Source organism: Coniosporium apollinis, assembly GCF_000281105.1.
Source record: "Coniosporium apollinis CBS 100218 chromosome Unknown supercont1.40, whole genome shotgun sequence".
Taxonomy (NCBI): Eukaryota; Fungi; Ascomycota; class Dothideomycetes; genus Coniosporium; species Coniosporium apollinis.
The window spans coordinates 1-22,808 of NW_006913302.1; the positions used below are offsets into that span (position 1 = coordinate 1).

A 22,808-nucleotide genomic window follows, 5' to 3' on the forward strand; every position below is an offset into this window, starting at 1 on the left:
ATTGGAGTTTTTGGGAGGCGTGATTAGCGGAAGTGATGGCGGGGGAGCGGGTGTTCGAGAGGTAGGTGAAGGCGTAGGGCGCGACAACAACAGGTGGGATTAGGAGGCGGTCGGTTAGGGAGAGGCGGGACCAGGTTTCGCGGATGAAGAGGAAGGCGGAGATGGTTGTGAGGCCCAGAAAGAAGATCTGGTGAGTTGATTAGTTTGGGTATATGGGCTGGTGGTGCCCTGTGTAGCCGACATCTGCTGCGGAGACCGGACTTACAATGACGAGAGGGTGTTTTTCATATAGGAGATAGTGTGAGAGGAGCGCGCCAGAGGAGGAGAGTCGTCCGCCTGTCAGACGCGCATCGAGGCGGCGGAAGAAGTTGGGCGTGTGAGTCCATATCACGCGGTGGAGGAAGCCAATTGGCGTGTGTCTTTCAACAATCAGTGGCGCGGACCTTCGAGGCTGACAACTCAAGTTACCTCAGTGCTGGGAGGCGGCCGAAGAAGGCGATAAAGGTTAGAGCAGAGACGGTGAGGACAAAAAGGGCGATGTCACGCAGGCTCCCCATTTGGTGTGAGGATGAATCTGGGGTCGAGCGTCACCGCGGGGAAAGGCGGGAGACGGTGGCCGTTGCGAGAGCCATACCTAGGTAGCTTCTGACAGAGCTTCCATGTCGCGACACTCGAACATCACTGCATAGTTTTTGCTGTAAACTGCTTCATACTCGGCCATCCATCAGCTTCAGGAGAAGAGGTGACAACTCACTCACTACCTTGAGTAGACACGTGCAAAACCGCCAGAAGCACATGATTCCGCGAAACGCGTCTTGACGCGTCAAGCTATCAGTTCTACAGCGCAGCAGCATACACGCCAGCAACACGATCACTACGGCACTATGACAGACGGTCGCGCGCGCATCACCTATGGCGACCTCGACGAGACGATCGACGTCCGCGGCAGGCTCTTCGAAGGCCTTAAGTTCTGGATCGCTCAAAGATGCCCGCTGCGGAACACGTTCGTCGATATGGTCAAGAACAATGGCGGTGTAGTAGTACCGCTTGAGAAACTCGCCGACTACCTCATCGTAGACCATGCGCGTAAGGATACACCGCCGGGAGGCATCTCGTACCGCTTCATTGAGCAATCCATCAAGGAAGGCAGGCTGGAAGACCCCGAAACACATCTTGTGGGACAGCCAGTAGGCACCGTTCGCGCTGTCGGCTCAGTGCAGCCGAAGAAGGGCGGGAGGACCCCGTACACCCAGGCGGACGATCTGGAGCTGTACAGGTGGGTCAAGGGGTGTGAACGGCAGGGCTGTAGTGTTCTTGGCAATGAGATATACAAGCAGCTCGAGGAAAAAGTACGTGAGTTCTCGCGCCAAAACTGCAAAGAGGGCTCCGCTAACTCGAAGGAAGAACCCGCGGCACCCGTGGCAATCCTGGCGTGATCGGTTCGTCAAGTATCTTCAACACAGGGCGCCGGTTGGTTATTCTCCTCAGGATGATGATGCAGCTTCCGACGAGGCAGTGCCTACACAGAGGCGCCTTCGTGAAGTAAATGAGCGCACCAATACTCGTATACCAAATGGAAGATCAGATGCGGCCAATCCGACTCGGTCACGTGTTCAACCGAGGGAAGAAGGTGATATGGAGCATCAAGTCGGACGACCACGCAGACCTGCTCCTCATGGCAGAGCTGCTCCACCTCAATTTACGGCAGTGGACTTCCATGAGATTTTGAAGGGTGCCCGGGAGATCCAGGACACTTCATTTGAACATTACGAAGCCGCGTGGGATGCCTGGGCGGGAGCATCAAGACCCGGAATCACCGCATCGCAGTGGCGCGCGTTCTACGAGAAGAAGGTCCTACCTGTGTACAAGGTGGTAAGGGGCAACACCCGACGTATTCGGCTCTACAATGAGTCGGCCACGGCCTGGACAAAGTTGTTTCCAGACGGCACCGCAGATGAGTGGTTGGATTACTATTACAAAAGGGTTCTACCCCGGCTTGAAGGGCTAAAGGACTCTGGCAAGACGCCGATCGAAGACAATGTTGGCAGCCAAAGTCCTGAGAGACCTGGCGCCATCGACCGGTCGCCTTCAATAAGTCCGCCAACGGAAGCTGTGCCAAGGAGAGCGCCACCAAAAGAAGCTCCGCTAAAAGAGGCTCTGCCGAGAGAGGCTCCGCCTAGTGAAGCTCCGTCGACTCAAACTCTCCTACAAGAATCTCCGCCAATAGTGACTCCGCCAACAGTGACTCCGCCAGAAAAGACTCCCCTAAAGGAAGCTCTGCCAAAAGAAACTCGGTTCACAAAAGACCTGCCTGAAAAACCTTCGCCAAAGGAAAATCTGCCAAAAGTAGCCCCACCAAAGATATCTTCTCGAAGAGGAACACTGCCAGCGGAAGCTCCGCCGAAAAGTGACCCGGCACAACCGATCCCGTCAAAACAAACCCTGCCAAGCGGAGCTCCGCAAAGGGAGCTAGAGCCTCCTGCCCCAGTCCGAATGAATGGTACTCATCGGCGCATGAGTCCTTCTGTCGTTATACCTCTGCGGTCAAACCCTCATATCAAACCACAGCAATCACCTCTTTTCGTATCTGATGACGTGTCAGCAGCTGAAGAGTCTGACACAGGCAAACCGCGACCGATGGCTAGGGCTCATGAGTTCTTCGCAGTACAATACGAAGAACGCACCAAGGAAGCGCACCCAGGTGCCGACCGTGTTACTCTTTCAAAGATCCTGCTTGAGCAGTACAAGACTCTTCCAGCGGAGCACAAAGCTGCCTACATGTCCATGGAAGCACAGGATACGGTACGGTGGGAGAGGGAAGTCGCTGCACACCGAGCAGTAAGTGCCACGATATGTCTAGCCGGTGCGCCTCTGCTGATGTTGTCTAGTCGAAAAAACGAGTACGCGAAAGCAGCGAGATCGCAGAGTCTCCGGCCATGCCAAGAGTGACGCCTAACGGCAAGCGGCGCCGCCTTAGCAAAGAGGACTTGGCCCAGCTGGACGGCCATATAAGCGACCAAGTCACGCCGAACAAGACCACCGCGCGGCAGGCCATAGAGCTGTCCGAAGACGGGGAAGATAAGGAAGGATATAGCTCGGATGATACTCAGATACCAGAAACTCTTGAGCCGGTGTTCACAGAGCAAGCACAGCTTTCCATCGAAGATGACGAGACGTTGCCTGAGGGCTTCCCACCGGCGGGAGTCTACACGCATGATGAAGATGAGGTGGAGCGGCTAGTTGCCATGAACGACACCGACGAGATTGTCGAAGACACAGAGGCCGCGCCCAACGTGTACAGCTCTGATGTCGAGGGTGACCAGAGGGCGATGCCCATGGAGACGATAAATGAGTGGCTAGTAGAGGATGAAGCTGCATTACGCGAAAGGCGGGTTGAAGTACTGAAGGAACGCCTACCTATTGGGACGATCAACCAGATGGGACAGCAGACAGGAGAGGCAGACGATGAAACCGACGAGGACGAAGAAGAAGAGGGAGAGGCCCTGGGCCGTCCTGCCTCCCCCACGCTCTCCCTCCTCGCCGAACCGACTAGACCTCGCGAGAAGCGCGAACACAAAATTTACCTTCCTTCACCGCTACCTCTCACCTCCTCGCCACCACCAGGACCCCAAAGCACCACCCACTCACCTGCCGCTCGCCGACATAAGGCCCATCAACCCCCATCCTCCCCTCCAGACCCAACGCCCCTAAATTCAAATCCGCCAACCACAGGACACCTTCGACCACCAGCCCGCTCACGCCTCCACCACAACCGCGGCCCCTCATCCCCCCCAGACCCAACCCCTTTCGACGCGCCTCAAACACAATCAGCCCCATCTAGCGCTCGCCCACAAAGTCCACCTACCAAGCCGCTAGAAGGCCCAGCCGTAACCGCGCACATCGACGCACTCGTCTCCGCCGGCCACGACGAGGAGCAGGTCCTCGCGTCTCTCTACCACGGCAGTACGAATCCACGGCTCGCGGCTGTTGTGCTGGCCTCTATAGAAGCGGGAGAGGGGGTGCCGGACGACGTGCCAGGTGTTTGGACCGATGAAGATGATGCGGCTGTGGGTGAGGTGGTTGTTGCGGCTGGGCCGAGTGGAGGCGGGGGCGGCCTCAGTGAAGTGGCGTGGAGGCTGGTGGAGAAGCATGGGCAACGGCGGTGTTGGGAGAGGGTGGGGTTTTTGAAGCATTGGAAAGGCGAGGTAGAAAGCCAGGCGGAGGGTCAGAGGTGAGTTGGACAGGGGAAGGGGTATTACGTTCTGTCGCTTGGGGCGAAGTGCTCCATCAGCACGGTTGCGCTTTCGCTGGGCTAAGTCTTGCGTATGGGGCGCTTCACTGGCTTCACATATTTCGATATAGGTTTGATTCAGTCATATAGCTAAGTTCACCATGGCCAGTCGAACCTTCAAGCGTTTGTATCAACGTCTTACAAGCTAACCACACCCATTGACGTTTTCTGAGCTGTCCTCGCCCCTTCGGGCAGTCCTTCCTCAAGATCAGAGCAGAGGAGCCCATCTGGCTCAACACAGTTGTTAGTAACCTTAGGTTACCCACATCGATGGCATAAACCATCGTTCATGGTCACGTGCCGGCAAACTGGAGCGGCTGACATCGGCACCCTGCATCGGAGCGGCACGGCTGCTTGCTGCTTGCGTGCATGGTGGGCCAAGGGCGGATTGAAATGAAGGTGGCCGCAATACACGTGATATGGGCTAAGAGCGCGGCCACCCTCGTTTCAGCCCGCCCTTGGGCGTTTGCGCGTTTGCGCGTCCGAGACTGCTTAACTTCTTGCGCTACAATGCGTTTGCCTCGTAGAGAAGACGAGCGCTTGATTGTGGCAGTCAAGGCCAAGTCAGCGTGCTCAACAGCTTACGCGTACGGAGTACTCGAGTGCAGTCGGCAAGGCAAGGATGAGATTCGTGCGCCGTGATCTTAGGTACGCGACGCACGATCGCTGTCAGGGCGCCGCGTCTTCCGGCTCGCGTCAGCTCCCGTTCTGGACGTCCATGGCTGCCAACTGACAGGCAGGCGGTCGTGTGCGGCAAACTCCCGTCCCTTCTCAATTCTTGAGGGGGAGCTTACGAAGTAGTACTCCGTATGTCTGAGCATCCCCCAGCCCAGCTCATAGAAGCATGATGGTGAGCAAACCGCCAGGCTTCGCAAGGATCGCTTTGCCGCGGCGCCACTTTCAGGATTCAAGATGCTCTAGTAGCAAAAACACCTGGCAGCCATGCCGTGCTAATAATAAGCAAGGCCGCCAACGTCATCACAATCTTGAACCCTTATCCCTTTCCGCGCTTCCGGAACCGCGATGAAACAGCGTCTGAGTAGAGCCCTCCCTTCGTTCGGTGCATTGATATACTAGGCTGTGCGCCATCTCGTACTGTTACAGAGCACTTTCTGGGAACTGTCCCGATTAACTTATCCAGCATATTTACTCCCTTTAGCCATGAAGTTCGAAACACCAGTCGGTCGCCTATTGCGGGTTTCTGCTGTGCTCGCTGCCGCTTCAGGTAATCTTACCTCGTGTTTGTTCCTAGCCTGGATGGCTAACACTGAACGCCTACAGCAAGCGTTGTCATTCCTCGAGATGCATCCTTAGAACGGGACCTTGCCCTCAACCTCGCCGTACCGTTAGACATAGTGAAAAGAGCGGCGCCCCAGGCCCCCAGTGGCTACACCCCCGGACGAGTCGATTGTCCCTCGGAGCGCCCTATCCTAAGAGATGCCTCGGCCCTGTCGCAGCAGGAGACAACATGGCTCGAGTCGCGTCGAAGCAACACCGTTGGCCCGATGCGCGATCTGCTGAGCAGATTGAATATTACCGGCCTCGACACGAACGCCTACATCGACAACAATGCCAACAACGCGACAGCGTTACCGAACATCGGCGTAGCTTGTTCTGGTGGTGGATATCGAGCGCTGATGAATGGGGCCGGTGCACTTGCAGCGTTCGACAGCCGAACTCCTAATTCCACATCAGTCGGCCATCTCGGTGGTCTACTCCAGTCCGCGACATACCTCAGCGGGCTCTCTGGCGGCGGCTGGCTTGTTGGCAGCTTGTACACCAACAACTTCACCTCCGTACAGTCTGTCATCGACACGAACCCCGACATCTCCGGCTCCCTCTGGCAGTTTGAAAATTCAATCTTCGTGGGCCCGGACACTGGCCGGATCCAGTTGCTCTCATCCGCCCAGTACTACGACGACCTTTACGATACTGTAAACGCAAAAGCTGATGCTGGCTTCAACACCTCGATTACCGATTACTGGGGCCGTGGTCTGTCCTACCAGCTGGTCAACGCCTCAGAAGGCGGCCCAGGGCACACCTTTTCATCTATCGTCGACGATGAGCAATTCTCTAGTGCTAATGCGCCAATGCCGATTCTTATTGCCGATGGCCGTGCTCCGGGAGAGACTCTCATCTCCGGCAACACGACTGTGTACGAGTTCAACCCTTGGGAGTTGGGTTCCTTCGATCCCACTGTCTTTGGGTTTGCGCCGCTGCGCTACGTCGGCTCCAATTTTTCCCAAGGCCTTCTTCCGGACAATGAGACGTGCATCCGAGGTTTCGACAACGTCGGATACGTCATGGGAACTTCTTCTACCCTCTTCAACCAATTCATACTCCAAATCAATAACACCGAGGCGCCGGATGTCCTGAAAAATGTGCTTGAGGATGTACTCGTAGGCATTGGACAAGACAACAACGACATTGCGGATTGGTCCCCCAACCCCTTCTTCCTGTACCACCCCGAAACGAATCTCAACGCCCAAAGCAAGCGCCTGACGCTCGTCGACGGCGGCGAGGACCTCCAGAACATCCCGCTTCATCCCCTTATCCAGCCCCTCCGTGCGGTCGATGTCATCTTCGCCGTCGACTCCTCTGCCGACACCTTGGAGCCCGGTGCAGGCTGGCCTAACGGCACGGCGCTCGTCGCCACTTACCAGCGCTCCCTAAACGCCGCGCAACAGAACGGCACTGCTTTCCCCGCTATCCCAGACCAAAACACGTTCGTCAACCTAGGGCTGAACAACCGTCCGACCTTCTTCGGCTGCGATACCGCCAACCTAACCGGCCCGGCCCCAATCGTCGTCTACCTCCCCAACGCGCCTTACATCTACAACTCGAACGTCAGCACCTTTACCCCCTCGCACAACCTCAGCGAGCGCAACGCGATTATCAGCAACGGATATCACGTCGCGACGATGGGTAATGCGAGCCGGGACGCCATGTGGCCAACGTGCGTGGGCTGCGCGATTTTGTCGCGGAGTTTGGATCGCACGGGCACGCCGGTGCCGGAGGTGTGCAGGCAGTGCTTCCAGACGTACTGCTGGGACGGGACGATGAACTCGACGCAGCCGGTGCCGTATCAGCCGGAGCCGATCATGGCGGCGCTGGCGTTGAGTGGTGCTGTCGGGCAGATGGTGCCGCGTGTGCTGGCTTTGGCTGTCTCGGTGCTTGTGGGGATGATGCTGGTTTCTTAGGCGTTGTACTTGGACGGTTCTTCTGGGTTGATGTAGCAAGGTGGGCGGCGTTCGTGGGGTTGCACGTCCCACCAGGATCCTTTTGGACAGTTTTTGGGGTGTTGGATGGAGTCGGCGTACTTTAAAGTGTAACGTAGATATAGTTGGCCTGCTGAGTAGCGTCAAAAAGCACCGAATAGCGTAAGCGACTCATGCTGGAGTACTTCTCCTACAGACATGCTAAAGGCAGGCCATTGGGTAAAACACCTAAGTACCTATAGGTAGGTAGCCTCTGACAGTGGCCCAGCGCATCCGTGACATGGTGCCTTTGACGCGCGACGTCACACCGATAATAAGCGGCCATGTGGCAGCACCTGCAGCGCCTGCAGCATGGATATCACGCCACAATGCCATGTTCGACTTCGGATTAAAGTCCTGCAGCCACCCGCGTTATCTCAGGAAATAGAAAATGGAGGCCTGAGCAGTTACACCGTTGTCCGCAATGTCCCCAGCCGAGAACCACGGCCGCCCACCGCACATCCTCGTGGCGTCAGCATGTCCCGTACCACTCGACCTTGAAGTCAATATCAAAGAGCGGCTCCTCGAGCTCGGCAACGTCTCCTTGAAGTTCATCACCAATGCCGTCACCTGCTCCGGCAATGACATCTGGCCCACCATAACGCACTTCAGGGCCGGACGGCAGTGCAGACCTCTGTATCGCCTCAAAGACGCCAAACATGTCCAGTACGAGGCGGCCGAGCTCTGCGCATGGGCGGACATGCTCATACTCGCTCCCATCGACGCGGACAACCTCGCCGCCATGCTGCAGGGCCGGGCAAACAACATGGTGCTGGAGATCATAAGAAGCTGGGATGTTTCAAAGAAGATGTTCCTCGTGCCGGGCATGTCGTGCTCGATGTGGGAGAACCCAATGACGAAGAAGCAGCTGAGCAAGCTGCGCAGGAAGTGGAACTGGGTCCAGGTCATGCAGCCGCAGCTGTGGACCTTTGAGTCAAATCTCGTCAAGCCGGTGCCGTTCGATGGGCTGGAGGAAGTCGTCGAGGCGGTGCAGAACCAGATCGACTTGATGACCATCGGGCATGACATTGTTCCTCCTGTAGCCTGCTCGTCTCAGCTTGCAGGGTCGTCGCGAAGTACGGCGCGAAACCTGCCGCCGGAGCTGTGGTCTATGGTCCTGGACTTCACGGGCGACTGGGAGCTTGCGAAGGCACTTGGCGTCTTCACAACTCTTCCGGCGCCACCAGAATGGCGGCAAGCCAGCAGCAAGGAGGGACCGCAAACGCTTATGCAGAAGATCGAGTGGGCAGTACTAACGGGCACGCTCGACGAGCTCAAAGCGCTCCTAGACACCGGCCCGGTCCCACGCTGGCTCTCGCGGTCCTGCGTCCAAGTCCTCATGCGCTTCGCCATGATCCCTCACCTGACCTATCTAGAGACTTACCACAAAGATCTCTTCTGGGCGACATTCGGCCACTCCTTCCTCCCCGACAAGTCCTCCTCCGTCTTCGGCAAGATCGAGCTCCTCGACTACTGGCACACCTCGCCCTCCTTCCTCGCTAAAGAATACACGGCCGAAGCCCTCGACGGCGCCAGCAAGGCCGGCTTCGCACACGTGCTAGACTGGTGGCACAGATCCGGGCTGCCTCTCAAATACACCGAAGCAGCACTCGAGCAGGCAAGCAGCAAAGGCCACCTCGAAGTGCTCGAGTGGTGGAAGAATGCCAGCACTTCCGAGTCCGCTGACGCTTCCACCGAGGCCCACCCAAGCCGCTCCAGCACGCCCGCTGCTCGCGCCGTCGACTCGGCCCCTAAAACACACCCCCGCACCCCCCTCCGCCTCAAACCAGGCAAATCCATCTCCCTCGCAACCCAGCACGCCGACCTCCCCGTCCTGCGCTGGTGGGCGCACTCCTCAATCCCCTTCCCGCACGAAGACACCATCACGCGGCTGGCGTCGCACCACGGCTACGTCAGCGTGCTGGACTTCTGGCACGAGGTGCGGGGCGAGAAGCTCGTGTTCGATAACCAGGTGCTGGTCGGCGCGACCAAGATGGGCCATGCGGCTGTGCTGGAGTGGTGGAAGCAGAGCGGGCTCCGGGTCGAGTATAAGACGTGCGATATCGAGGAGGCGCTGGAGGATGGGGTCGAGGGGAGGAAGGGGGAGGATGTTAGGAGGTGGTGGGCGAGGAATGGGCTTAACTTGGGGGTGGGGACTAGTGAGTGGATGAGGACAAGGGTGCTTGCGAGTTAGGGGTGGATGGGGGGTCAAATGGTTGCTGTAACATATCAAGCCGACACCGAAAAACACAAGCGATGCAGCCGTCTCACGCATTGCAGCACTTGAAAGATGTCATGAGTGAACACATATTCGAGGTCAGGTATATGTTCATGTCCACGTGACATCGGGCTGCTTATCTAATGCCAAGATCCCCGGGATGCATGGAACCGTGGAAGCCGCCTCGAACTTTCCGGGGAAATCATTTGAGCCTCGAGTCCATTGCACCTCATCCTTACCCTTCTCCCTTACCCTGACCCCTTCTGCGCAGAAGTCACCTATCCTTACAACCACTTCTGCAGTGAATACGGCTTGATTGCCCACATTCACTTAGTGCCCTTCAATCTATCCTGCAGCTCTCTCGTCACCTCGGCTGTCATCTTCGTGCGGCATCCTAAACTTAACTCTAGAGCATAGCTGTACGATTTTGAGTTTGGGTATACTTGGTACGGTTGACCACGGTTTTCATTAGCGCACACTCTGCGCATACAAAAGCTCTCGCTGATCCGCGGCCACTTCTCCCCAGGATCTCTACGAAACTTCCAAACATCTCGACGACTTCCCAAAGCTTTAGAATCTCACCGGGATAATACCAGATCGTGTGCAGCATATCGACCGAGGAACACAACATGGACAGCGAGGCTTCTGCAACCACTTCCGCGCAGGCCGAGGGGGAGCTTCGTCCCGGCCAGCTCCTTGCGAAGCAGCATGCTGAGGAGGAGGCCCGCCGCCAGGCGACTGTCGAAGACGTAGTTGACGAAGAAGACATTGCCCACCCCCCACCATCAGCTACCCCGAGATCTGGAGAGCTTTCTGAGAAAGCTGCCGGGAAGAAGCCAGCGCAAGAGCTCAACACCCAGTCTGAAGAGGCCTTCCCAGCTCTGGGTGCCCCCAAGGCGCGTGCCGCCGCTGTTCCGTCGGCTTGGGGTGGAAAGTCCTCCAACGGGGTCAATGGTGGCGCCAATGGCCGTCCGGCATCCAGCAACGTCTCCTCTCGCGCATCCACGCCTGCGTCTGGGATGATGACGCCGGCTTCTACGGCAGCTTCGCATACAGTGTCGCTCCCGGGTCGTCACACTGAAAGCATCGATTTTGCACCATCGCAGCTCCAACCAAGGATCCAGCTGAAGAAGCCTGTACAGGATGTCCTTCGCGACATCAATAGGGGCTCCAAGGCCCGTGTGCAAATGAAACAGGGCGCAGGTGGTCGGATCATATTCGAGGGTCAAGGTCCTGTCGAGGCTGTCCGTCAATCGCTCAAGGAGGTGGCTAAAGAGCTCGGTGCAAAGGTAAGCGCATCGCGAGTATCCGGCTGCGATTTACTAACACCTCACAGCAAAGCATCAAAGTCACTATACCAGCCTCGCTGCGCGGTCACATCGTCGGCCGAGGCGGTTCCACCATCCAAGGCATCATCAAGCGCACCGGTGCCAAGGTGCAGATGCCGAGACAGGACGACCCTTCAGCACCGGCAGATGATGACGAGAGCGCTACGATCGATGTTCTCATTGAGGGCGACGCTCTATCCGCGGAAATGGCTCGCCGAGAGGTTGAGGCGATTGTCAATGAACGCACATCCACCGTGAACATGCGCCTCAAGGAAATTCCGGCCGAGCTGTACCCTTTCCTGGCTGGTGCTCATAACTCCGACATCAAGAAGTACGAGCCTGAAGGCGTCAACATACAAATACCGCATTACCACACCTGGACTGAACAAGCGCCGAACGTTGTCGCGCGTGGCCAGCCGCTGGCCTTCCCTCCTCAAGCCAACCTCCCTATCCTCATCTCTGGCGAGCGTCAAGCTGCTCAAAAAGCGCGTGAGGAAATCGAAGCGAATGCGGAAAAGCTGAAGCGCGGATACGTCATCAACGAAGTACCAAACATCGAGCGTGGTAGGCACCAGTTCGTCGTTGGTGAGCGGGGAGGATCTCTCCATGACTTCCTCGAGGAGACTGGTTGCTCCGTGATCCTACCACCCAGTGGCGATGACAGCGAGACTATCTATGTCATCGGTCCGGAGGGAAGCATAGAGGGCGCCATCGCCAAGATCGACGACATCACATCGCAGATGTCGATGGCCAACGTCGATGTTGCTCGTCAACACGGGAACTCCCACGCTCATGCACGCGACCTTAGCAGGTATCTTAGGCAACGGCAGGCTATCGAAGAGCTGGAGAAGATGCACGACGCAAGCATAGTGCTTCCGAGCTCTGCGGATAGCACGAGTTCCTGGAATATCTACGCGCGGGAGAACAAGAATGCTATGCAAGCCCGCAAGGACGTCATGGGCGTCATCAGCGGCTTCCCCCCAAGTCGATTCGCTAGCGTAGACGTCGATCCGTTCTATCACCAACGTCTGCAGCAGCAGCGGGCTGAGCAGATTCGGCGCGAACACGGTGTACACGTCGTCTTCCCCGAAACGCATGAGGACTCTCCTCAGCTTCTCCTGGTGTTCGAGCAGCCCGGCTCGCCTTCCGAATTCGAACTTCCTCGGAAACAGCCATCCGCAGCTGAGGTCAAGGAATATCAAGCAGCCCTGGAAGAGGTCCAGAAGGCCATCCTCGCTGCCATCAACGGCCAGGACCAGATCGCCTCTCGTGACATTGAAGCTCCGCCCAAGTTCCACGACAAGATCCGCCGGTACGCCGACCGCGAACAACAGGCGATTCCCGATGATGCTTTCCCGGTCGAACTTCTCTTCGGTGGTTCACGCGCGCAACGTGGGCAGCAACCCTCTGGAAATGGCATCTCGGTCCGCGGTCCCTCATCTTCCGTTGACGACATGGCCGAAAAGCTTCTTGCTTTCATTCTTCAGGAAGAGCAGGATGAACGCGAGCGAGGCTACACTATGAGCTTCGAGTATCCGCAGAAATTCGCAAACTTCCTCATTGGCAAGCGCGGCGAGAACATCAGGAAGCTCCGGGAGGAGTTCGATGTTGAGATCCAAGTCCACGATGGCAAGGTCGATCTCAAAGGACCCCAGGCTAAATGCGAGGCAGCCAAGAAGGAGATTCTGACAATGGCTAAGCGACTAGAGGACGAAGCCACTTACGTGTTGAAGATCAAGCCGCAGTATCATCGCGATCTTATCGGCGCTCGTGGCAGCCAGGTAAACCGTTTGCAAGATCGATACAACGTGCGGGTCAACTTCCCTCGCTCAGGCCAGAACGAAGATGCAGAAGCCGAGTCAGGCGGGTCGCAGAAGAACTTCCGGGCCCAGGCGGCGGATGAGGTCATCATTAAGGGACCGAAGCGCGGCGCAGATGAGGCACGGGAAGAGCTGCTCAACCTGCTTCAGTATACCATCGATAACTCGCACTCGGCCACTGTTTCTGTTGCTCCCGATCAGATACCGTCGCTGATTGGCCAAGGTGGCCGCGAGATGGAGAACTTGCGCTTGACAACTGGCGCCCAGGTTGACGTCCCTAGTAGGGACCAGGTTGATGCCTCTGGACGTGCTGAGATCAAGATTAGGGGCACGAAGAAAGCGGTTGAAGACGCCAAGAAGATGCTCGAGGAGCGCGCCAAGGTATTCGACAACACGGTTACTCGGACCATTGAGATCGACAAGAAGCACCATAAGGCGCTCATTGGTGGTGGCGGTAAGCTTTCATTCTTCCCTACGCTTTCAAGGGCTGTAGGCGCTAACAGACATTCGTAGGCTCCAACATCCGCCAAATTGTCGTCTCAGCCGGCGGCCCCGACGACCGCCGCGAGCTCGCCCGCATGGTGCGCTTCCCCCGCCCCGAAAGCGCCGAAAACACCATCCGCGTCGAGGGCCCTACTGCGGTGGTCGACAAGATCGTCGCCGCGCTCCAAGACTCCGTCAACCAGCGCGAAAACTCCACGACGACTACCATGGACGTCGCGCCCTCGAAGCACCGGCTCCTCATCGGCCGCGGCGGCGAGATCCGGCGCTCACTCGAATCCCAATTCAACGTCACCATCGACGTGCCCAAGCAATCCGCGACCGGCGCCGCACGCACCGCCGTCAAAGTGACCGGCCAGCCGCCCGATGTCGAGAAGGCCGTCGAGCACATCAGCCAGCTCGTCAAGGACCAGGAAGGCGAGATGGTCAGTGTCCCGCGGAAATACCACCACCTCGTCGCCGACAACGGCGCCTTTTTCCGCCGCCTCCGCAACGACTTCCGCGTCACCGTCGACCACAATGGCCAGACGCCCCCCGCGCGTCCCGAGGCGCCACAGCAGCAAGGCCCACGCGGCCGCGTTGCCCAGGGAGGCGCGATGCCGCTCATCACGGACGATGCTTCTGCAGCAGCGCCTGACACGCATAGCTGGGAGCTCGTCGACGCAGCCGCCAGCCTCCCTGATGAGGACGGTGAGATCCCGTGGATACTGCGCGGGAATGCGGAGAACGTGGCCCGTGCCAGGGCGGCGCTGGAGCAGGCGCTCAAGGCTGCGCAGACGCCGAGCGTCACGGGGTATCTGATCCTGCCGGACCCGGGGCTGTATCGGTTCGTGGTGGGCCAGGGAGGCAGCACGGTTAACGGGATTAGGAAGCGCACGGGGACGAGAGTGCAGGTTCCGAAGGGCGGGAAGGGGGATGAGGCGATTGAGATTGTGGGAGAGAAGAAAGGGGTGGAGGAGGCGAGGGATTTGATTTTGGAGGCGGTGAGGAACGGGAGTCGTTAGGGGTGTGAGAAAGGCGGCTTAGAGGGAGAACTGGTGGTGAGGGGGCCCTTCCTGCGTCTTCTAGCGGTCTCGCGGGATGTTGCAGAGGCGCTTGATTATTATTTGCTGTGGCTGTAGAGTATCAAAAAATGCATAGGACAGGTCTGGTCATATTACTTCTTGCTTCTTGCTTCCTATGTGCAGTGATCTTTTAGCCGTACGTACTCGTAGCCTCAGTTGGGATGGGAAGCAGACTAACTGCTTGGGCTAGGTCTGCTGCCTATCATTGTCCGCAAATGCAGTGAGTCCCGGTACCACGCGAAGCGTTGCAAAACTACTGTAGATGATTCAGGCTTCCGTTTCCTTGGACCAAGTCCATAGCTGAACTTGCGGACGGCCTGTGATCTGAGAACAGGGGAATTACGAAGATTCGCCTGGAGCGACATCAGAACGCCGACGTTCCAACCGTAGGGCCTGGCCTCATTGCCGTGCATCGGTGTAATGCGTGTGGACCAACGAGAAACGACAAGTTCGCGATGACGTTCAGTCTTTCAATCGTCCAGCTCCTCGAAACGACCCTCATCTCTGGCCTGTTCAACCGGGTTCTTCACATCGATAACACCGGTCTTCTTGAGCCTGTGACACGCGTCGTTAGTGGTTGTACCCTTGTGAGACGACGCTAGCACACACCGTTCAAAAAGCACAAACAGCCTCTCCGCCTCCCTCTCCTTCTCCTCCTCCGTCATCGGCGGTCCCGCATCCGGCGCCTCAGCATCGAGTCTCTGCCCCGTGACCGGATTAACAGGCACGTCCGCCGAGCCGCTTCCCACCTCCGCCTCCACCGCGTTCTCCGGCACGGCGATGTTGTTGCTCATGAGGAAGCCGGATGCGAAGCCGTACCCGACGTTCTTCACGAATGTCGCGGCGTCTTTGCCGGAGAGCTCGAACAGCAGAGACGAGATGTTGCCGCGGAGCGCAGGCGTTGGCGCTGAGGTCGACAGGTTGAGCAGGCGCGAGGGGAGGGTGTCGGATTTGCCGAGCGGCTTGTTGCGCTCGGCGTCGCTGGGGAGGAGGAGGGATTGCGTGTAGTGCTGCACGTCCTCGGGGGCGATCTCGTAGATGCGGCGGATTAGAGTGAGGAGGGGTGTGATCACCTGATCGAGCTCGGATTGCGGGTATTGCGCTATTGCTTTGTATAGGATGTTTATGATGTGTTCTGCGTTGCACTTTGGGTCGGTTTCGGGGAAGAGCGGGTTTGTGCTGAGGATTTGGCTCTTTGTGCCGTCTAGGTCGAGGTTGAGAAGGGCGTTGATGAGGTAGTTTATTGGGGGTTGTAGGGGGGGACGAGGTATCTCCGACTGGCAGAGTATCTTTAGCAAGAAGGGTAGCGATGGTGAAAATGATCCTGCTAGATCCGGATTGAAGTGGGTGATGTTGAACATCAGCTTGAGCGTTTCTGATAGTGCCATGTCGTCCATTGGCGCTGGTTGCGAGGCACCCTGGAGCCCCTTCGGGAAGCGCTTCGCATGCCTTGCGATGTTCTCATTGATGCTATCGGCGAGCTGGTGTTGCTCTACCAGACCCTCGAAATTTAGATCCGTCTCATATGTTAGCAAAAAGAGTATGCGTGATACTAGGAATTCGTCATCTCGATTGTCAGTCTGTGTAGTGTCAGTATCTTCGTCTGTACGTTTATGCTGATGATGTACTCACTTTGAGCCTCTCGGCTGCTTTCTTCGCGTATCCCAAGTCTACGAATATCTGCCGGGTCTGCGGCTGCAATAGCAACGCATTGGCCAAGCAGCGGAGCGCTTCTCGAGATGTCGCCAGTGAGGAGGAGTCGAAGCCATGCTGCGCGAGTGTTTGAATGCCCTGTCATGCTCACCATGAGTAGATTGAACAACGTGCAGTATACAGATCCCGTGGCACACCTCTTTCGTGAAGATCGGGTCCGCATTCTTAGGATCGCGTCCGTGTATCTTAACTTGTTCGAGCCTTGCACTGCGCTCTGAAACCTCAAGGGTCAGCGCACCGGACCTCATCGGAACTTGTATCAAGACACCGTACTCACGTGAAGGGTCCAGGTTGTTTTCTTTCGCGTCGGTACGCAGGCTTTCCATCAAGGAAGTAACTTCATCGAGCTTTGCTAGCACAACGTCAGTTCGAGCGTGGCAAATATTACGCAGAAAGATGCATTGTATCCTGGTGTACCTTGACCGCTGGTGGAAGAGCCACTACTACGTGGCTTGATACCGCTCATTGTAGATATTACAGATTCGTTAGGGTTGTTGCTCGAATGCAATCTACTGAAGCTCGACTGTAGGGCTGAAGGTTTGCAGCTTGACCTTCGCCCCTCAAGGTGGCATGCAACGAGTAGTTTAGAGTGTCCTAGATGATAGGTGTAAGCGCTGTAAGAGAGCTGAGGGACTATCTAGACGACCCGCACTTGTCTGCCGGCAAATTTCAAACCATCTGGAGCCGCACCGTATGCAACACCAAGTGTCTAAGACATGGTCCGCAGCGGATCAGCGTGGGACACTTTTGGTGAGGCGACCATGCCCGACCCTTACCCAGATCCACAGATGCACGGGCCAGCACTTAAACGCGACTTCGCGCTGCGCGTGTTTGCCGGGAGAGACGACGCTACCAAGTCTCAACCAAGTCTCATGTTCTTCTTTCACGCACGTCGCCTCACGCAATTCTTATCTCCAGCATGGCCGCGTAGCAAAACTCACGCCTAATGCATTGCAATGGTCTTGTCTCCGAGAATGCTCGCAAGCCTCCCAGCTCGACCGCCGACTCCGCCAAAGCACGACCGCAAAGTGGACAGTGGGGACGTCTCTGACGCTTTGGAGTTTCTCGAAGACAGCTTCGAAGTAGAGAATACCGCTACGTTCAGCAAGCTTCTGGCTGCTGACCTCGCCGTTGACACGCCGGAACACACCCCGTCTTCGTCGGCTGAGCCTGGGAATCTCGATTCTGGTAAAGGGAGCAAGAGGGTCGGCTTCTCTCCATGGACACGCTATCACAATTCACCCACAGGCCTCCAAGTTACACCGACGGCCAGAGAACAGAAGCCTCTCAAGTCCATCCTGAAACTGCGCACTCCTTTATCAGCCGCACAAAATACCATGTCTAGTCCGAAGAGCCGGATACTTTGCTCAGCTCGCAGGTTCAACTCCTTTGAGGAGATGCTTGAGGCTGCTGTGGATCAGTTGGGCTGGGACTCGAGGGAAGCTCGGCTCGATGCGTACATGACGCTTTTAAGGGGCCTGAAAGCATTCGCAGATACGCTTAGCGTCGCTGGCTTCCAAGAACAAATTAGCTGTCTGGCACAGTCTATCAGAAGAGATGGAAAGACCAAGAACTCCCTTACAGACCCGCTGGACGCACAGCTCTGTGGACAAGCTCTCAAGCTTTTAGCCGCGCTTCTACGGATTCCCGCTCTCGCAGCAAGCTTCAACGCTGACTTCTGCCGCTACACCGTCGAACAGTCAGTTAGCGCGCTAATGGACCCGACCACTCCGAAGTCAATCACCACAAATCTCCTGACTGTCCTTGCTTATCAGAGCTTTGGGCCGAAAATTCTCACCACAGATCGTGTAGAGAGGTTGCTCTCCGCATTACATGACCTTGATAGCCGCGTCAAAGGCAATAGTATTATTGGAGGCAGACTCTTTCTCTACCGCCGCTTAGTCGAACAGTCACGTAGCGTAATGCTGGCGAAGATGTCTGACTGGATCGAGCATGTCTTCCATGGAATGCTTAGCAGTGTTAAAGACGTCAGGACTCACGCTATCGAGACTGGTATTGTCGCAGGCACAAGTCTCGGCTCTAGCAGCAGGGCTTCGCAGGCGGTCACTGACTTGCTCGACCGAGAATCTGAGGATGGAGTGACGTACGGTGATTTCATGGCGTCGCGCCTGAAGAAGGTTCTTGACGTCAAGACGGCCAAGGGGTGTCAAGATGCAATCACAGAGGTAAGTCGCATGCAATCCTTATATGACTTCCTTTGTCCCTACCCACTGACCTTCTCAAGCAGGCATCAGACAGTCAAAGCGTTCCGAGAATATGGACCGTTGTGTTTCTTTTCCATAAAGGCAAAAGGCAACACTTGCAACATTGGCGTCCGCTGAAAACTTGGCTTGAGCTTATCCAGGCTTGCTTCAACCATTCGGATCCGCATACCAAGGCACAGGCCGTTATCGCTTGGAATCGCCTAGTGTATGTGGTTTTACCAGGTCCTTCGACTGACCGTCACCTGCTCCAAACCCTGCGACATCCGGTTGTGAGCCACCTGGAGCGTGCCAAGCATGTTCAGCGTCCCCAGAGAGCCCGAAAGGCGGCAATGTCTATATATAGCAACCTCCTCTACTACGCATTTCGTCCACAGTCTTCACGTGAGCATCTGGACCTGTGCTGGGATGAGTACGTGTTCCAAATTCTGATCAAATTGGTGAACACAAAAGAAGCCAACTTCGCATGCCAAATCCTCGCAGCTCTGCTGGGCAGTCAAGCGAGAACATGGAACGAGGAAAGGGCCACCACGGCTGCCTCAGTCACGCTTGACGAGTTACCCAGGGTTGATCCAAGCTGGGTCCGTCAACACACTGCGGCCATACTGGAACTCATTGGACCGTGCCTCAACAATGCCACTTGGGACTCAGACCCATCCGCGGAGAGCTCAGTACGGAAGCTGTGGGTATCTCTCATGGAATCCCTTGGTGAAGCTGGAAGAAAAGAAGTAAAGGCGTCAATGGAACTGAAGGAGACTATCGCACATATCATTAACCTGCTACGGCGAATCTGGACGACGTATCCAACGTCCTTAGGCGGTCACACCGCTCAAGAGACGAAGTGGGTATCGAGGTTCGAGTTTATGGTTCGAGTTGCGATTGAAAAGCTAGGTGCAATGCACTTTGCTTACAACGTGCTGGCCCGAACTTCCAGTGAGGATTTCGAGGCAGCACCCACTCCTTCCCATCGCTCTCGTCGTACCACGCTGCAGTCGCCTGTCCTACATTTGCTCAGTTTGATCTCCACTAGGTCATTTTCCGGCTTGGACGAAGTCTCCGGCCTCTCACTAACGCGTTCAATTCTGGTTCCCTGCTTAGAGGTTAAACCCACTGTACTCCAGAAGCTGGAACTTCTCAAGGAGTGTGCAACCTTGTTTTCGAATTCAGGAAAGGAAGGAGTTGAAGGTGGATCAAACCAGTGGTTATACCGACTCGCGATTGAGCTCTCAGAGTCTATCATCAAAAACAGCCAGCTACTTCCAGCTGCAGAGCAGGTCCTGCGAGCCTTGCGCGATGTTGTCGAGGTCCAGTTGGCGAGCTCACCTGACGAAGATGGACCCGCCATCGATGCAACGAAGCCACCTGCGTTGTCGCCGATACCACGCTCTGTACCACGCCTCACTGTCCCGCAGCCAGTTATGTCGTCCCCTACCCGCCGTGCGGGCTCATCTACAAGGACTGGAGTCTCACCTCGTCTCACGCCGAGAAGCCGGCTCCGTCACGAAGATTCTCAGGTTCACTTTATCGCCATAGCGTCTACTCCACCTCGAGAACCCGACTCTCAGCTACTGACCGAGCACCAGAAAGAAGTCAAGGCCAAGCAATTGGAGAGTACAGCTGCCATGTTCCGCAACATCGGCTCCAGCCCGGTGAAAAAATCTCCGGCTTCTCCGCGCACGCCGACTCGATCTTTCATAATGAGCTCAGAGGCTTCTGTGCCACGCAGGACGTGGGACGGAGCAAATACGCCCTTGGCATCTCCCCTTCCTGTAGATGCGGTCGAAGGCTTTCTTGGTTCTTCGCCAACACCGATCTCGGCCCGAAAACGTCGTCAACCACTGGATACTGGTGGCGACAGCACTGTAGCCCATGAAACGGTTGTCAACGAGCAAAACATAATTCAGGGGGCCGCACCGGGAGAACTTGAAGAAGTTGATAACGAGGGAGATCTCGGAGCATCGGAAGACCCACCGTCGTCGCCTCCGCAAATGGAGGATCTCAGTAACAACGATGACAGCATAGTGGCACGGTGTGCGGTTGCCGACGACCAAGACGAGGCTCAAGACGCCACGTCAGTAGATATTCGAGATGTTGATGGTGGTGCGCATCCTGAAGAAAACAACGAGGGTGATGACCTTGACGAGGCTACCGATGCGTTCGAAGAGAGGATAGTTGCTGTATCCAATCTTGAACCGGAGCTCGATGAACTCCCTAGTTCTGTTGCCGACGTACAATCGACTGCCCAGCTCGCTGGCGAGATGCAGGCGTACGCCAAACGAAGCCCTGCCGGAAACGATGCTACACCGGACCAGGCGACTACTCACTATGCAAAAGTAGTCCATGCTCCTCAAACCCAGCCACCGGCTTCTGGCAGCACCACCGTAGAAGTTGAGGAAGAGGACCTGGAAGATCTATATCGTTCCGCTCTGCATGTACCCGCCGGCCAACGTAGCAAGCTGCAGCAGTCATCCAACGGCAATATTAGTCGCGTGGAAAATTCCTTTGCCTACCACGGACCAACGGACGACGTCGACACCACTCGAGCCCAACGAGAACTGCTGGAACCTTCTCACGTGTCCCCAACACGCTCTTCACTGGCCAACAAAGAGACGCCACGGAACAGCAAGAAACGGAAGAGCATCACGCCATCTTCTGGCAAGAGCTCGAAGCGGCAGAAGAAGCAGTCACCACTTAAGCGGCTCTTCACATCTGCATTAAGCCAGATCACTGGCAGGCGGACTGATGAACAAGGAGACGAAGATATGCTCGATGAGATCGTCGTCGCCAGCCAGCCAGCTGACAGCATAACCTCTTGGTCATTCTCCTCAAATACCAAGTTCGAGCCAGGCATCTCACCCAAAAAGCCTATGGAGTCCCACCTCGCCCCTCCGCCCGCTTCATCTGAGCCTGGCCAAGCATCAAATCCGTCCAGCCCGACCAGCCAGCCCAGCGAACCAACCTCTAACCCAAGCAAGAAACGTCCTAGACGATCGGCGACCGCATCCGAACGTACCCCATCCGTCCTTGCAGGCAACGAGACAGTCATAGAGGACACGCCAGCGCCCCGCAAGCGGCGCCGCACGGCCTCCGTCAACAGGACGACCACCCCCCACAGGACAAGAGCGTCATCGGAAACCAGCGCCATCACCCGTTCGCTACCACGAACACTCAGCCACGTCGAGATTCCTAGCAGCCGTCCTTCGAGCCAGCTGGATACAACACGGGACAGCGACGAGCGCGATGTAGAGGAGCCAACTGAGCCTGACAGCGAGCCTGACAGCGAGCCTGACAGCGAGCCTGTCGAAGCCGCAGGGGACGGCGCTGCTGCAGGACCCGAGATCGATACAAGAAAAAAGGCCGAGCCGAAGGGCATCATAGAGAGGCTGAGGCAGATAGCGGCGGATCTACGGGATGCGATGCTAGGGTCGCAGGAGGAGCGGGAGCTTGATGATGTGTTGTTTGAGGTTAGACAGAACGTGCATGAGGCGGGACGGAGGACGCGTGGGAGATGAGTTGGTTCTTCGGTTGTTGGGTCGGGCTTTTTTTGCATGCGTCGCGAGGCTATTGGGTGGGTTCGCAGGTTGGTGGGATGGATGCATGTTACGTGGGTCTAAAGCTACTCTGCAAGCAGAGCAAGCAGAAGGGAGCCGATTACAGTGGCACTTCCCGAGGTAATCGGACTTGACTGCATCAAGAAAAAAAGAATACAGACTGTCATGCGTTTCTGAAAAACGGGTTTTATTATGGAGTATCCCTTTCTAACAATCAGGCATCAGAAACAGGACCGGCAAGCTTGCTCGGACAGCAGTAGAAGCCGACAGTAATGGGAAAAATAAAGAAGCCACGATGGCAGCGCTGTGCATGAACACTGTTTGACTTGATCGTACTCGAAGAAAACTACACCTCCTTCTCTTGTGAAAGGGCGATGAGAGGGTCATGTACAGCAAACCATTATCCGTACGAAGATCTTACTACAGAATGGCGACTGGCTAGATTACTAGATGTTGTCTGACCAACTGATTCCTTGTGTAGTGGTGCGATCTACCTTGATGTCTGCTACAGACCGCCCTCGCGCCCATTTCGAGGGCCTTGGAGGGTACATGAAGTCGTAGGTGTCAACGAAGGGCGGGCGGGCTTGTAAGGCCGTAAGGCTCGTCGAGCGCGATTAAGCGGCCCGGTCTTTCGGCTCAAACCCGGGTTAGTCAGATTCCATAGGGCAGAAGAACATCAGCCCTACCGAATTCTGGCGGTTCCGTCTCCCCGGCACCGTCGCCCCTCCAAAATCCCATCGATAAGTCACCACTTCAACCGCTATTTCTCCCACTTCTACTTCTCCCTCCCTCCCTCCGAGATCAAGCAAGCGTTCTGCTCAACAGCACCTCCCGTACACATCT

At 56.5% G+C, this 22,808-nt stretch overlaps 7 protein-coding genes across 7 annotated transcripts; 5 read left to right on the forward strand and 2 right to left on the reverse strand.

Moving 5' to 3' along the window:
- Positions 1-265: 265 nt before the first annotated feature.
- On the reverse strand, positions 266-557 carry W97_07229 (uncharacterized protein; the record flags this gene model as incomplete). The annotated part of the gene is made up of 2 exons (XM_007785208.1): positions 266-419; positions 469-557. Coding segments are annotated over 2 exons (243 nt in total), but the record flags the coding sequence as incomplete, so codon positions are not given.
- Positions 558-884: 327 nt separating this feature from the next.
- Positions 885-4,235, forward strand: W97_07230 (uncharacterized protein; the record flags this gene model as incomplete). Its single annotated transcript, XM_007785209.1, has 3 exons — positions 885-1,349; positions 1,405-2,838; positions 2,889-4,235. The coding sequence occupies 3 exons, from the start codon at positions 885-887 to the stop codon at positions 4,233-4,235; spliced, it is 3,246 nt and encodes a 1,081-aa protein (XP_007783399.1).
- Positions 4,236-5,452: 1,217 nt separating this feature from the next.
- W97_07231 (uncharacterized protein) lies at positions 5,453-7,491 on the forward strand (the record flags this gene model as incomplete). The annotated part of the gene is made up of 2 exons (XM_007785210.1): positions 5,453-5,516; positions 5,573-7,491. The coding sequence occupies 2 exons, from the start codon at positions 5,453-5,455 to the stop codon at positions 7,489-7,491; spliced, it is 1,983 nt and encodes a 660-aa protein (XP_007783400.1).
- Positions 7,492-7,972: 481 nt separating this feature from the next.
- W97_07232 (uncharacterized protein) lies at positions 7,973-9,742 on the forward strand (the record flags this gene model as incomplete). The annotated part of the gene is made up of 1 exon (XM_007785211.1): positions 7,973-9,742. One exon carries the CDS (start codon positions 7,973-7,975, stop codon positions 9,740-9,742), a length of 1,770 nt encoding a protein of 589 aa, XP_007783401.1.
- A 653-nt stretch (positions 9,743-10,395) lies between these two features.
- Positions 10,396-14,419, forward strand: W97_07233 (uncharacterized protein; the record flags this gene model as incomplete). The annotated part of the gene is made up of 3 exons (XM_007785212.1): positions 10,396-11,055; positions 11,103-13,368; positions 13,428-14,419. The coding sequence occupies 3 exons, from the start codon at positions 10,396-10,398 to the stop codon at positions 14,417-14,419; spliced, it is 3,918 nt and encodes a 1,305-aa protein (XP_007783402.1).
- A 530-nt stretch (positions 14,420-14,949) lies between these two features.
- Positions 14,950-16,658, reverse strand: W97_07234 (uncharacterized protein; the record flags this gene model as incomplete). The annotated part of the gene is made up of 6 exons (XM_007785213.1): positions 14,950-15,034; positions 15,089-16,059; positions 16,112-16,270; positions 16,330-16,406; positions 16,470-16,544; positions 16,610-16,658. 6 exons carry the CDS (start codon positions 16,656-16,658, stop codon positions 14,950-14,952), a joined length of 1,416 nt encoding a protein of 471 aa, XP_007783403.1.
- Positions 16,659-17,166: 508 nt separating this feature from the next.
- On the forward strand, positions 17,167-21,926 carry W97_07235 (uncharacterized protein; the record flags this gene model as incomplete). The annotated part of the gene is made up of 2 exons (XM_007785214.1): positions 17,167-18,378; positions 18,441-21,926. 2 exons carry the CDS (start codon positions 17,167-17,169, stop codon positions 21,924-21,926), a joined length of 4,698 nt encoding a protein of 1,565 aa, XP_007783404.1.
- Positions 21,927-22,808: the final 882 nt, after the last annotated feature.